This window comes from Ylistrum balloti, unplaced genomic scaffold, assembly GCF_031769215.1.
Source record: "Ylistrum balloti isolate Yb309-2 unplaced genomic scaffold, AGI_CSIRO_Ybal_v1 Utg369816, whole genome shotgun sequence".
Lineage (NCBI taxonomy): Eukaryota > Metazoa > Mollusca > Bivalvia > Pectinida > Pectinidae > Ylistrum > Ylistrum balloti.
In genome coordinates, this window is record NW_026781986.1 from 323788 (window position 1) to 340075 (window position 16288).

A 16288-nucleotide genomic window follows, 5' to 3' on the forward strand; every position below is an offset into this window, starting at 1 on the left:
TAGTGAACTTATGGGTAGTGTTCGAATTATTATTAAAATAAATCCTACAGGTAACACACTATCGCTTCTCCCTGTCATGGCCCCGGATATTGCCAGATGGCACTACTCGTCACGTGAACCAAGCAGGTATAAATTACTATGACCAGCTGATTGACGCCTTAATTGACGCTGGAATCACACCAATGGTCACGCTCTACCACTGGGACCTACCTCAGGCTCTACAGAACCAAGGTGGAGGCTGGCTGAACGCTTCAATAGCCGATGTTTTCGCCGATTACGCCAGACTAGCTTTCCAGAAGTTTGGAGACAGGGTAAATTCTCAGATAATCAAAAGTTCTTTTTATGGCCCAATATGGCGGTCGAGGCATATATTGTTATCAATGTCAATCATTTGTCATGATTTCAATTTCGTTTCCGGTAATTGAATTATTAATTGTTTTATTTACGTTTAACGATGATAGATTTAAGAACGTTGATTTCTATGCTACATAAATGACCAATATTGTGGAGCCTTGCCTAACTCCCGTTGAATGTAAAAAATAAGACAAAAATCTGTAGACGGAACTTCAATTGCATTTTGAAAAACCATGATGACACAAATAACACATACAACATCTCCCTGATTGTTGTCGGAGGCATTCGTGTCGGACACCTCTAGTCTTTTCATAGCATTGAAGAAAACAGAAATGAGAAATATGATAAAATACTAAAATGGCAAATGTTTTATTGTAGAATTGTAGGGTGATAATCTTTTTGCAAAAATGCTTTGATATTGGTTGGGAAGATGGAGCGATATATTTACTATTAATCACTACGGCGCTTGGATTCAATTACCGTTGATCCCTGTACTTCGATGCACAGTCAAGTCATTTATAAAGTTGTTCGTAGAACGGCGGAAATAAAACAGAACTAGATTGTTTATCAAGGAACTGTTTACTATAAATATATGTAAATGGTAAAAGAAGCTACAATGAGCTTTAGATGCACTATTTTCATATTCTGACAGCTTCCAATTATTATGAAACTAAAACATTAAAATAGTTTTTCACTTCCTGGTCCTTGCTTCATTAAAAAAAAACTTTACAAGCCAGTTATCGGAGATGAAGCGGAAGACGCTCAAACGTCCTGAAGATCTGGCCTTATTATTATTACTATGGATGTTTTGTAAGTTATTGAGACGTCCGGTAAATATATTGTTGGTCTTGGAAAAAATTATTTTTTTTTACATTGTGATGGAAAAACCAAGTAAACATGCACGAAATTTATACTCGTGAACATGCCCAACCCAGTACAACTGCGAAATGTTAGCCCCGCGAAATGTTTGCCCCGCGAAATTTGACAACTTATATAAAGTCTGATGTTTATTCACAAGTTGTAATGATCTCTATATTGTCAATGAACTTGAAAATGAGTCTCATTCGCCGCACCAATATAGAACAGATCTCTTCAGCTAAAGCAATAATTGAAAGAGAGCTTTGGAATATTTTAGGTAAAGACGTGGATCACCCTAAACGAGCCATGGGTGGTTTCTGTCCAAGGGTATGGACAGGGTATCAAAGCCCCGGGACTTGTCAGCCCCGGAGACGGGGTATACGTCGCCGCTCACAATCTCATTAGGGCCCATGGGAAAGCCTACAGGGTGTATGAAAAAGAGTTTAAGCAGATCCAGCATGGTAAGCAATCCAATTTCTTATAAACATTCCTGAAAATACCGACTAACTGTTATTATAAAAATGGCAAGTTAGATTAAATGATAAAATGCCTTATACAAAATTCATATCAAGCAGTAAATGGAAAGCAATCCGGTTTCTTATAAACATACCTATTTTCTGAAAATACCGACTGACTGTTAATATAAAAAAAACGGCAAGTTGGATTAAATAGAAAAATGTCTTATTTATGCAAAATTCATACCAGGTATCAACACTTCTGTTTTAAAAGAAATTAGAATTAACATCTTCTTGTCTGTGTTGAAATCAATCGAACCGTTTTCATATTTTTCTTCTTCAGCGGTTCAGGGTCATATCAATATTAGTTTCGGTGCAGCACAAAACATACTACATGTATTGCCTATCTGTTTTCAGGGAAGGTCGGTATCACATGTAACTGTGACTGGGAAGTACCGAAAAGTGAGAATGTTCCCTCCGACCGAGAAGCAGCCGAACGCGCCCTCCAGTTCCATTTCGGTTGGTTCATTAATCCAGTTTTGAACAATGGTGATTATCCAGACGTCATGAAATGGCAGATCTTAAAGAAGAGCATCACCTTGCAGAAGTTAAAGCAAAGCAGACTGCCAGAATTTACCAACGAGGAAAAAGAATATTTGAAAGGTACAAACTCAGTATCTATAACTCAAAGGTACTGTACGATATATCTATATATATATATATATTTTTTTTTTTTTTTCTTAATCATGAAGAGATCCCATTACTGGCTACCTTTCCAGAACACCCGGTCGTTCTCTTTGTTCTATTATCAATGGATCAGGAGATTGCAATAAATATTGTTCTATTAACAATATCTATTATGTTTAGAGACATAATAGAATATTGCATTGGTTGATAAATAATTAATTTCATGAATAGATGATAACAATTTCACTAAATTCATTTTCTCTGAAATTAGGTGCCACCGATTTTCTCGGTTTGAATTTCTACACCTCAAACCTAGCAGAAAATTATATCGACCCATCCACTCAGGCCGATTATTACGGCGACATGGATGTCAAGCTTTCTAAAGACCCGTCGTGGCTTAGGTGAGTTTAGTTTGGTCGCCTTCAAATACCAGTGTCACCCAGTGGTCTTGACAACCTGTAAAGGAGATATCTATTTTGCTCGCAATGTGTGTGTGTATTAGCTCGCAGCTTGTTCATTTATATGTTGTTATGATTATTTGTGGGGTACAAGCGCACGTTGTATATTACTCTAAATCAGTTATCATAAGCAGTCTAAAAATCTTTCGATTTTTCAAAAAGGTTGTTTTCTTCGCTTATAATATAATATCACGGATCACTTTTGCTAACACTAAAATTCACAATTAATATTGGACACTAAAATTATCAATCAATGTCCGTTAATACTATAAACGTATATAATTACACGTTATGTTCATACTTAAATCAGAGTGATTTAAATATCAATATTTAACAATTCTTAGTATAAGCAAAGTCTTAGAACTGAATCGGGGTCAGAGTACAATATTTATTATCATCATTATATAAAAAGCAAATAAAAGTTATTTTTCATTTAACCAAAGATACATTGATAAAATTTGTATCCCTATTTGCAACTACCGTTTACTTTACTTGTTAGGTCCGGATCATCCTGGCTCACGGTTACTCCGTTCGGAATACGACGCATGCTGAACTGGATCAAAGATCACTATGGTGACGTACCAGTATATGTAACGGAGAATGGAGTCTCCGACAGAAACGGCTTTTTGACTGATGATAATAGAATATTCTACTACAAACACTACATCAATGAAGTCCTGAAAGGTAAGTAAATTACAATGGGATGCGAGGATAACATATAGCGGCTGATTTTTGCAAATAGTTAGCGACAATTTTCGAGAAAAGGCATGGGCAAAACACAAACAGTTAAAACTTATATACTTCATCCAGGATGTAGGATGTAGAGATTGTATAAAAATAAAACATCACAAGTTTGTGGCAGGGCTTCCCTTTTGTCACACTAATTAATATAAATTAAGATATTTTGTTTAAATAACAAAGTAAAAGGAACAGAGAGTATGGTATGGCGTCAGTTGTGTTACTCCGATCATTTTGCTTTCAACATCAAATTCATTTGTCTTATTTCAGCCATTCACCTAGACAATATCGATGTACGTGGGTATACTGCCTGGTCTCTGATGGATAACTTTGAGTGGTCCCGAGGATACTCGGAGAGATTCGGTCTCCACTACGTCAACTTTACCGACCCGGCGCGGCCTAGGACGCCAAAGGCCTCTGCCAAGTATTACCGGAACATCATCCAGGACAACGGCTTCATCCCTGGTACAGAGACTGCGCCTACAAGTTCATCCCCATCGCCAATGATACAAAAGAGAACCTTGGAAAAAGAGAATGTCTTTGTGTATGGTCTATTCCCACAAGAGTTTGCATGGGGTGTGACAACATCCGCCTATCAAACAGAGGGAGCATGGCATGAGGACGGTAAATCATTTTCATAAAAAATGCTGGTCTGCGAGACGCTGTTTTTCTTCCTTTTAATTACCTCTCTGTCATATCCTCTTCCGTTTTTCAAAGTTTAACGTTGAATGAATTTTGGAAAAATGCTTTGCTGTCGTTGAACGATCTTATAAATGCACTGCTTGCGTGCAGATGCGGAAAAGTATATCGATGAGGTAATGGCTATTTCAAGTTAATCTGAGTCACACAAGGCATATATCTTCCCTATCGATTTATCAATCCTAAAATATCAGGAATTAACTGATACAAAAATACAACATGTTGTACAACCCCTATAACCCTCTATAAACTTCCATAGGCCATGTTATATGGGCCTTAATCGTTTGTATCTATCAACATAATAAAGTCTTTCAACGTACAGAGACCTTTTATATCGGTTAATGTATTAACGATGCTTAAGGTAATATCAATACATTAAGCATTGCAACTGCTACGCTTAATTCAATAAAACATCAAATTTATCGTATCAGTTGCAACGTTTAATGTAATTATAAAAATATAGAGCGAAGCAATCGCAACGTTTATTGCAATAAATGTTATATCAAGCATTTAAGAGTTACAACAAAGAACTAAATCAAAAGTCACTGAACCATGGAACAATTGAATGTGAAGCATTGTTTTGTTTAACCGATTTGTTGCTGTAACGTGTACTTATACAGTTCGATTGTAAATATAACCAAAGTCCAATACAAAACATATCCATTGACATGATTTTCATTATATACCCGGGAAAGTCTTGGCAAATAAAACAAAAACATTAAAGTACTCACCTGCTTCACATGGATGTGAGTCGAAGTTGTGCCGAAATGCAGTGAAACTGCTAATGAATTTTTTACCGCTTGAAAAACGATTGTGGGTACATAACGAAGAAAATTTCGATATTTTGAGATTTATATATCATAAACGCTCTACACTATTTCTTAGATAGACTATATATAACCCTATAACCCTAATTATATGTTATCAAAAAGAACAATATAATTTATTGGTTGGGGATATAAAATTTAATGCTTAATTTCATATCTGTTCGCATGGTTATAAAAGTTGTTATTATAATATGTTATTTGTCCACATATTGAACAATTTAATAGTTATGTAATTAACACGAATGTAAATTGATTGTTTTATTCTACAGTTTGGATATAATTTTCCAATTTAGCCTGCCGGTACTCAAGATCGTCAGTAACATATATATATACAGTTCTTATTTACTCGAATGTAGATATTTCCATTTTCACAGAGAAGACTGGTAAAGAAACCAACGAAAAGCACATTTAAATACAAATGTAGACTTAGACACAGTGAGCCAAACAATAAATCGAAATCCTTCATCTGTTCCATTCTTATTCAAGAAGTCGTTAATGATGCTAACACCTAAAATGTTGAAACCACAGAGGCGACTTTAGATCATCCAATTTGTGCGAAAAAGAAATTTCAGAAATTAAATTCAAAATTCAATTAATTTCATAGAACACAAAGTACATATGTTTATTTTGAGCTGTGCCACTATTTGACTGGATAGAAATGCAGCACGCTGCGACAGTACACCTGGGGGCTGGAAGTCTGCCAGCAGTGTCTTCCACCCGCACACACAAGTGAATAACATTTTTAATACAAATTTAAAACCAGATACAAAAGAGCCAAACAATGAATTAAAAACTGTACAAAAGACACACAAATAGAGAGCATCTTTTGTTACAAATTTGATTTAAACTGCGTTATACAACAGTTTCGTCCTTTTTGGGGCTCGTCAGTGATTTAAACAAAGGGCAAATCACAAGTAAACTGAAAGCAGTATTTATCAATAAGGAAGAATGTTAGTGAAAGGAATACCAATAAATGTATCTCCCTCGGCCTGTTGTCATTTCAGGTAAGGGCGCAAGTATATGGGATGTTTTCACACATAACCGTAAATCTCCTAATTATGACACTGGAGATGTCTCTTGTGACAGCTACCATTACTGGCGGGATGACATTACTATACTGAAGAAACTCAAGGTAAAATCAAAAATACACGTAACAATTGAATGAACTGTATAATGTATAAGTGACTTAAATCAAACATCATTCTTTTTAACACATTTTCACCATCGAGATATTTCCAATTCAAAATGAAGTGAATACTTGTTACTTTTGAAGTAAAATGCAGAAAATAACAACTTGTTTCCTGAATAACTTATTGCAGGTATCAAGTTATCGGTTTTCTATCTCCTGGTCTCGAGTTTTACCTACTGGATCAGCCAACAACGTTAGTAAAGCTGGTATGGAGTATTACGACCAGTTGATCGACGCCCTGGTGGAGGCTGGGATCGCTCCCGTAGTAACACTTTATCACTGGGATCTACCACAGTTCCTGAATCAAACTGGAGGATGGCTTAATGACGATATCATCACACTGTTTACTCACTTCGCTGACCTTTGTTTCTCACGGTTTGGTAATCGAGTAAGTATCATTCATAACCCGTTTCGAATCAGATTTAAAAAATGTGTAACACAAATAAAATGAAAACAATTACTGTAATAGTTATTGCGTTATTCAGGATTGTGCTTATTTTCGGTTTCATTCATCATTATTTACTCATTTTTCATACCTTTTAATTTGACATCTTTGTCTATGAACATTTCTTTATTCTCATCTCTGGATTTCAGACAACTTTTTATTCTTATTTCACATTAACATAGAAAATATTTGCTATTTGACTCTATTTGATTTCTATTTCTGACATTTGATCCTCATAGGTAAAGACTTGGATTACAATATCAGACCCCTATTCCATAGCTGTAAAAGGATATGGACAAGGAACCTTGGCCCCTGGAGAGATGAATCAGGACGTGTACAAAGTTGGGTACAACCTCCTACTAGCTCACGCTGCAGTTTACCATTTGTACAGCCAGAAATACCTACCTTATCACAAAGGTGTGTAGGTCAACTGATTATAAAAGCAGAGCAACATGGCGTATCATTCTCAGAGCGATGTCACTCTAAGTTGGGAAAACTGTAAAAATGTCATCTTGAAAATGTTTTGCGGTTGTGAACTTAAACAGCAAGGTATTTCATCTGTTTACAGGTAAAGTGGGGATAGCACTCACTGCACCATGGGCTGAACCATTGAACAAATCACACGAAGAAGATGTGCTGGCATCAGAACGCGCGCTTCAATTCATGCTCGGATGGTTTGCCAACCCAATATTCAAGGACGGAGATTACCCCGATGTGATGCGAGCATCCGTACTTAAGAATAGTTTGATGGAAAATAACCTCGACAGTAGATTAATTAAATTTACGGCACAGGATAAAATAATGTTACAAGGTAAGGTTTAATCTATTTATAATCTATACCCACAGTTCTTTTCCTTTGTATGTGTCATCAAACAACTCCTCTCTCTTACTTCACCACCAAACTATACATTGGTGGGAAAGAATGTGGTTGCTGTATGTTAGAGAATTCGGGGACTATTAAGTGGACATCGGGGGGGGGGGGGGGGGGGGAATAAATAGATATGCTACCGTCTTTGAAACTAAATTCTTACCATTTCTTTCTTTTCTGTCCACTCAACATTTTCCAAGGCAGGTTTGACATTCATTCTATCACGCAACTGATGAGAACGTTGAATCCCATGAAACTTTACTACCATCATGTTACCTTATCAGACGACGTTTCTGGTGCAAGATAGGAGCAACAACGTGTCAAAAATATAAAATCCGTAGATGGATTTAATCTTAACATAACCATATAACAAACTCTAAAATTTTAGTTCTCAAATTCGGATTTTTGTAATACGCCATCTGCTGTTCATAACTAATTATTATCTTGTCCACAATAAAGTCAATATGAACAGTTTTGCAAAAAATTGTGTGACGACTTAATTTTCCAAATGTGATTTACCATTTTTGGATACAACATTCCTGCGTCCCAAACATTACATATCGCAGATGATTCTAGGACCTGTTTCAAATATCACAAATTTCGCGCAAGAAATTGACAACTTACAGAATTTGTTGAGAAGTATTCTATTTCTGTGTGCGATAGTATGGTGCATGTTAAGACAAGTTGATGTTTTGATAAATCAAATATCTTGACCTGAACTTGGTGACTCACAAGGATTGTTCGTCCAAAAAATTGTTTGTTCGTTTCGTTTAAATATTGGGTTTAATTTGCAGGTTCTGCTGACTTCTTAGGACTCAACTACTACAACTCCATAGCGGTCAAACGAAGTCCACAATCACAGACTCTGACTTATTTCTCGGATATGAATGTTGATATCAGTGCTTCCATCCCATGGCAAACGTGAGCATTGTGTATCTGTCAAGCATGTTTATGTCCCACCAAATCTGTAGCAGAAATGGGGGACATATACCTTTACCCAAGACCGCCCGTACATTCCCGTCTCCTCACGTACGGTATAAATTATATATCTTTAAATCCTCTCTACAGATTTGTATCCTGTCTTACCTATAGCATCATAACAACAAGATAAACATTTGTTATATTAAAGTTGTCATCGGTCAGTGTTATAGGTCAAAGATCACATTTGACATTTAATGCAATTCCATCAAACATTGATATATATATAACACATCTATATCCTATATACAGGAGTTATTTTAATATTTTATTTTCACACTGATGACTCATCATCTGATAAAAATAGTTTTGTCTTTCACGAATTTTCCATGACACCAAGCTGCAGTTGGCTGTCTAAACGGACTTTTACAGCTCTGGTGGCAAAACCAGGAAGTGGAAAACAACCATTTAAATGTCATTAATCAGTAGCCATTCTATTAGAGGTCATAAATCATTCTTAGTTTAATGGCATATTTTCACTGGAAATATGATCAATGATATTAAACAATAAGACATCAATTACAACTTGTTTATTCTGTGATAAAATTACCATTGATTTAAAAACATATATAGGTAGATAAAGTTATAAGGTTTAAAGATGAAACGTATTTCCTTTTCGGAAACATTTCATTTGTTTTAAGAACACGATTTTTGAAATTTTGGAATTGTGTCCGTGTCAACTTACCCGATAAAGAACAAATTCCATCGTTTATTTATATACATGAAGAAAAATGACGCTTAAAGGAAACGACAAAAAATGTGTCGCACAGACTGTAAAGAACAGTTGAGTCAGAATAGCCTACAACAGAGATACATAATGTACCTTCACACTATATTGTGTTTTGTATCTGTGTTTCTAAGCTGAAGAATGTTATCTTGCCTATTTTGACTTTTTTTTTACATTAGCACTGGCCATATGACGAAACCCCCAGAGGGACTACGACGGATTCTTAACTGGATCCACCAATCATATTCCTCGGTGCCGATTTACGTCACAGAAAACGGGATGTATGACACGACTGGTACAATGGAGGATACAGATCGGGAGGAGTATATAAGACAGCACACCAATCAACTGGTTAAAGGTAAAAAATCATCATTTTAACATGTATTGGCTTTGTAGAGTTACAAGGTGTTACACTCTGATCCTCGCCAAAATCCTACTTATACATATCACAGGAAGAAATGACTGTAAAATGCTTCACCTTTTCTTTTGATCACTTTGGATTTCCCTTAGTCGCCTCCTAGGCTTCAAAATGTAGGACCATACCCTCACTGACGAGTCCTAGAAGGACGAAACAGATGTATTTTGCAGTTTAATTCATTGTTTGGCTCTATGTATCTCACTCTAAATTATGAAAAGGTGTTATTCACTTGTGTGTCATTTGTTCAATCTTCTTGACGAAAACCAAAGATTCAAATATCCACGAGCGAAATTTCTTCAAGTTCAAGATGTCGTATAAATCTCCCATTATCAACTTGTCAGTACAACTATAGATAACAAAATATATAAAAAGACAGAAATCTAAGATATCTTGTTGAAATTCGTTTTATATTGAATCATATCTTACGTCTTACATCAGAGGAGTACAACCGTAAAACAAGCAAAAAATCTTTAAAACTTCGGTGGTAAAATTTGAAGGCAGTTGTGTACCTGTTGATTTCTGAATTTTACATTATAAATATAAACTTTATTTATTTTACAACAATTGCGAAACAAGTTATGTCAACTTATACTAATCACTCTTGTTGGCCCGGATGTAAGCGCGCTAGGGGTCTTATTGTGGGAGGAAACCGGAGTACCCGGGGAAAACCCACGTGGTTGGGCAGGTGACCCCTTACCTTTTACATTACGTACAATTAGAATGCCCCACCAACACAGATAAGGTACTTTGAGTCCGATGTTTAGTGAAATGATAAGTCTTCACTGAATTAGATAAAGTTATTTAACACATGGTTAACTATACCTTTTACCTTTATAAAACCGTTCTGAAAATTTCCCATCTTAATTTATTGATTATGAGTACCGGAATTTCTGCAATGTTGTAATCTTAGATAGAAACACTCACTGTGAGTGTAGTCTGTATAACATGGGTATATATTTAAATATTTATACGTCTCCATTACAGGTAAGAGCAACAAATTAAGTTTTATAACTGAATTTCTGAATTTCACGAATTACGAATGTATACCACAACTGTGGAACACGAGAAATCCCTTCAGTCAAAATTTCACTTTTATAAAGTGAAAATTAATTCACTTTGTTTTAACCCATTCGGCTGCTGAGAATCATGAAACATCCTAATTTTATGGCATAAACACTTATTTACGTCTTTTTTAAAATTTTATAGCTATAAATCTGGACAGAGTCAATGTCCAAGGATATTTCGTCTGGTCATTGATGGACAATTTTGACTGGGAACATGGATATACACGGAAATACGGACTTTACCACGTGGACTTTGAGAAGACAAAAAAGACGCGCACAGCTAAAAGGTCTGCAAACTTTTATAGACAGCTTATAGCCGATAATGGTTTCCATGACAACAATACAATGACGTCAAAAGCACCTCTCGCTGTGGTCACAACAACTCCTAAACAAAACCACGGAATATCCGGGACATTCTCCCTTCACCAAACACCATTACTACTGATCACTCTTCTCACAGGATGGACTCTTGTATCTTCTCATTAGATTAAATATATGTCTACATCATTGTAAATGTATAATACAATATACATATCGGATACTTATCGCTACAGATTTCTTCAGTGTGTTTAATTAGTATCGAGAATGTGATGAGTTTGGGACTGTTTATAGACATATGGAAATGTATGACAAATATGTTACTACAGTAAATGAGAGAACGTTATGACTACTTGTCAAACACAATCAGAGGAGATAAAATGCATTTTTATAATCAATTAATTATTTTTTGGCAAATTTCAAGGTTGGAATGAATTTACCTAGTTTATCGAAATATTCGGATATTCATTATTAATTTAATTTTCTCCCCGAAAGGGTTTACTTCACAAATTCAAATACTAATGGACAGTCCGATGAACGTAATCAGAAAAATAATTCACGAGATTAAAAAGATAAATAAATTATAAACATTTATCTTTTACAGAACAAGCTTTGAACTTAGTTTAGATGTTAAACCCTAGGAAGCCTCCTTTGAGAGACCACAATATAAAACAGTGATCATACTGTCAGATCGTCATCATACATGTTCAACAACATAGATGTACAACAACTGTTTGTTAAAATCTAATAATTTCGTGTGTGAATGTTTTGTTTTCTTCCTGTAACGTCATAAGTCCATCTGATTCAGATATGTTTATCTTATTGTTGGTTAATATCGTGTACTAAGGCCAGTTTCTTTGATCGTTAATCTTTGTGACGAACAATCGTTAATGCATATATACCGCAAGAATTTTATACACAAATATTCAGATTTTAGACGAAATACGCAATGTTCAAGTTTTTATGATATCGGAGCTTTGTGCCAACACGAATGTTCATTAACAAACAGCTTTATATCATAAAAGCGTTTTAGTTCTTGTGAGTTCATTTTATTGAGGATTTTGAAACAGCCGAAAGGAAGTTTCATGTCATGATATGGGAATGTTACTGGCTAAAGTGTTGGAAACGGATCCAGACACTGAGAAGTATTTTGATAAATCGTAATATTATTGTAAACGAGCCAGTTCTGAAACAAGGATGATAATCTCGCGTGACTTTCGAAACATTTCACAATACATTCAACTCTCTGTTACGGTCTGGAATTCGTCAACAAACTCTACCTTTAAGAAAGTGGTTGAATTGAGGAGGTTCCGTTACTTATAATGTAACATTTAATTTGAATGTTATTCTAAGAATATTAGCATTGTCACGTGTTGCAGGAGATGTTTATTAATTAAAGAATACAAATCCAACTACATTTTTTATTATTTATTCATTCTGATGACAAACTTTAAATAGTTATGGCAATCCTTACTTATCAACGTCTCCATGGTAACTTAGTCGACAGGGTAAAAAATGAATCATTAGAAAGAAGCCCATCTCTTCTCGAGCTGATAGTGATATCAAGGTCGCAATGGAAGGGACACAACTCTTGCAGACCTGATTTTCCAAAGAACTGCGAGATCCTGTTCACAGGAACATGTAACACACAAAACGAAATCTAACATTACATTATCCATTAGAATGAACGTGAGCGCGATGATTCCCCCAACGGAAATTTCACTCTGAATTTTATTATCATTATTTCTTCATCAGGTTTCCGACACTTTTCTCTAAAATCATAAATTGGACATTCACTTTGAGAAATTAATACTGATGGCCTCTAGAAGAACTACTTCCTTTTTTCTGATTTACAAGGCTGGCCGCCGTTTGTGCCCCTGACTGACTAATACAAGGTTCACTCGAGGTCACTGGAGTTCTGATTGTCTACCTTTGAGACAAACAATATGTCCGAACAAGATGTCCACTCCATTATTTCTTTACTGTATCTGTATGATTCCACATTGTCATATAGTTTTATGAGGAAAGGTGTCCTCCTTTAGATATAGTCAATATATATATATTATCTTGTATGGCGGATTAAGTCTTCAGTCATGTCTACAAAACTAATAGTGCGACCATTCATCAATATGTCCGAGAACGAACCTGTTGTAAGAAAAACATTTTTTATCTCCACCATTAAAATGACCCCTGACCTCAATCCTCACTCCGTCATAAATCGGTATCCGCTCTTTTAGTCTGTAGTGTATTAAGATTTTGAATCGATGTAGTTGTTTTGGTAAATACTGCGGTTTAAGTTTGGCTTAAAACTGGTCAACTTATTTTTTTCATTTCTTCCAGAGTTATCTTTCTTTAACTTACGATTCTACCAATTTTCTCAGTGTTGAATCTGTATATCGAACGGTTGATTGACGTTTATTACAAGAAGAGACAAATCAAGTTAATACTGGGACATTAGCATATGTGTTTGCATTGGTGCATCACAAATTCATACCACCAATAATTCAAGTACATGAAGCATACCTGTTGAAGCTAGCTCTATGCTATGAATGAATACGTAATATGTCTTATAGAGGAATTCTGAGTATTTCATCGCCCTAGTATTATAATTAAGTCAGTTGAAATGTCATTTCAGGCCAAAAACTCGAGAGTTGGTTTGTTTAGAAGCATTACACAATTGTACCTCAGTATAACACAAACAAGATGCACTCATGAATATTGGAAGATATTGTTATTCTCGGAAGTGCGAAGATGATATCCATCTTTTGTTGATTTTCATTCTTAATGACAGCCTTTGAATAACGAATTAATTATACATACTTTGACATACACATTGATTCGGAGATCAAAAAGGGATATAAAACTCCACTTCATGCCTTTTTAGTTTAATTTGCTTAAAACTATCCTTTTGTATTGATATTGTAAGACTGAAATAGTTTGCCATTTATCCATGTCTTAGTTATATGTACCAACTACATCGTTACAATGTTAATAAAAATAGAAACACATTGAGTTTATACCTTGCCGAACCATTTTAACATATTTCGATCTAGAACCGTCTGATGATATTCATCGTTGTCCTCGCCTTTGTCGACATCTTCTTGTCCCCCAAATTCATGCCTTGTTGTCGATGATGAAACAAACGAAACATAGATGAGAGGAACCGGAAATGGGACAGTATGGTGCATGCTGGGTACTTACTTAAGCGGGAAAAAAACTACGAAACATTAATCCTTCCACTCGGCAACGTGGACGACCCTCCGCGGCTTGATTTAAAAAAAAAAAAAAGCAAAAGCAAGCCAACACAAATTTATACACATATTTTGATTTAAAATAGTTTTAGGTATAATTACACTTGATTGGAAATGATTTATTTTTCGTTCAAATGGAAAGTCCGCGACTCGATTGTAAGATTTTACTACCAAGTTCAATACTTACCTCGCGACATTCTTCTCTTTTTGTCTTTGTGTGAAATCCGTTTTATTTAAAGATAGAAGAAAGGCGAGAAATGGACAGACAACAATAACGCCATATGTACATTTCTCTCATGAATTGCAAGTTTAATAGTGTTTTACAAAGAAATGTATATTTAGTGATAACCCACCAGTAAAAACGAATGTGGAAGCGGAATAGGAGCAAAACTCCTGCAGATTTCCATAAACAAAACCATGAAAAGTCAAATTTTCTTTTCACTTCTTGAAAAACTATACCAGAAATGCAATTACATGCCATAAACAAATAAAAAGAAATAACATGCTTACTTACTTCGACTGGGTTTGTTTGTTTGTTTTATTTTTTGTTTTGTTTTTTTTTTTTTGTTTTTTTTTTTGTTTACTCTTGACAGACATTCTTCACTATTTCAAAGTCAACGATTTGGTCTTCCGTTTTGTACAAGACACAACAGTTACAGTGAAACCAACACTGTTAAAATATTGGTAGGAAAACATGCTGTAGATTGTAATCGATTGGATAAATACTATATCAATATATCGACCTGCTATAACTGTGTCTATTGAAAGGTAAACACAAGACTTTAATCACTAGTATTCGTCAAGGCTGCAATCTAAGACCTTTCTTTTGTACAATATAATTTATAAACAACATTGTGTCGTGTATTTAGCGATAATTCATTAAATTTGTTGTTGTAGTTGTTGTTTTGATTTTGAGGGCGTTACAGACCAGAAGAGGGCCAATGTTACAAAAACAGTAATATGTCTCTTGTTCCTCTAGATGAACGTGCAGGAAAAACAAGATATTATCAACGTGTCTAAACAAACCTTAATGCAAACGATGTGCAGAAGTCATATATAATATAGTCAGAAAATTAACTTCGAGTAAATTTGAAATTCAAATCGATGTTTATCTAGTTTTTCTTTTTAGGGAGGGGGTGTTATTTATTTTTTTTATTTTTCTTAACAACTCTTTTTTTAATTAATTAGATCAATAAACATGTAAACATTTTGATATTTTTGTGTTTAGTTTCTGAAAACAAAATGAATATTTCCCATGGTGCATCAGCGTCATATAACATTATTGTGCACCAGGAAAAGTAAGCTTGGGTGTACAGTTTAGATAAAGGCTGTCCCACTCAATCGTGTTGTAGGTGTATATAATTCATAGAATTTATCTACATTGTTAAGTCTTTCAAATTGTGTGTAGAATAATTATTAATGAAGTAAGAGGCCAAGCGGCGTTAACGGTCTCTTATGGTAACGTGTATCCAACCTGACAATTGAAACTGACTCCAGTTTGACCTATCGAGAAAATGTACCCCCTTCCTAGAGGGAACGCTAGACTCAGGGGGTCATAAAATTAATTTACAATTTACAATTCTGGTAAAGCACATTTAGACCCATCCCACCATTTATTTTATTTATCATATTTTGGAGTTGAGAAGATGTAAAAATATTTTTTTCTGTATAAACTTAAGTAAAGTTTGCACCCTCCCCAGGGAAAATGTGAGACCCTGGGGTCATGAAATTTACACTTTTGGAAAAGCACTATAGTACTACTGCATTAAGAAAATTCTTCCAGCATACATATGAAACAGTAAACCCGGCCCAGTATGGGTTACCTCCCTTCAATCACTAGTGACTGCATTGAGAAAGCCTTCTTCGTAAACCCGTCCTTTGATATCACCTACCAACACCATTTTAGACATATCAAATGACCTATTCGGAATATACATATGTATTTTAAGTTCGT

At 35.1% G+C, this 16288-nt stretch overlaps 1 protein-coding gene across 1 annotated transcript in view; it reads left to right on the forward strand.

Annotated features, from left to right (window-relative positions):
* The window catches only part of LOC132544951 (uncharacterized), a 58103-nt gene extending 46852 nt beyond the window's left edge, over nt 1-11251 (forward strand). Inside the window, exons 46-58 of the mRNA XM_060208615.1 lie at nt 51-311; nt 1490-1673; nt 2085-2330; nt 2626-2755; nt 3312-3496; nt 3821-4174; nt 6081-6208; nt 6396-6653; nt 6950-7127; nt 7279-7521; nt 8373-8499; nt 9463-9641; nt 10908-11251. Of these exons, the coding sequence (XP_060064598.1) occupies nt 51-311; nt 1490-1673; nt 2085-2330; nt 2626-2755; nt 3312-3496; nt 3821-4174; nt 6081-6208; nt 6396-6653; nt 6950-7127; nt 7279-7521; nt 8373-8499; nt 9463-9641; nt 10908-11251 (2817 nt within the window). The remainder of the gene's footprint in view (nt 1-50; nt 312-1489; nt 1674-2084; nt 2331-2625; nt 2756-3311; nt 3497-3820; nt 4175-6080; nt 6209-6395; nt 6654-6949; nt 7128-7278; nt 7522-8372; nt 8500-9462; nt 9642-10907) is intronic.
* The last annotated feature ends 5037 nt before the right edge of the window (nt 11252-16288 follow it).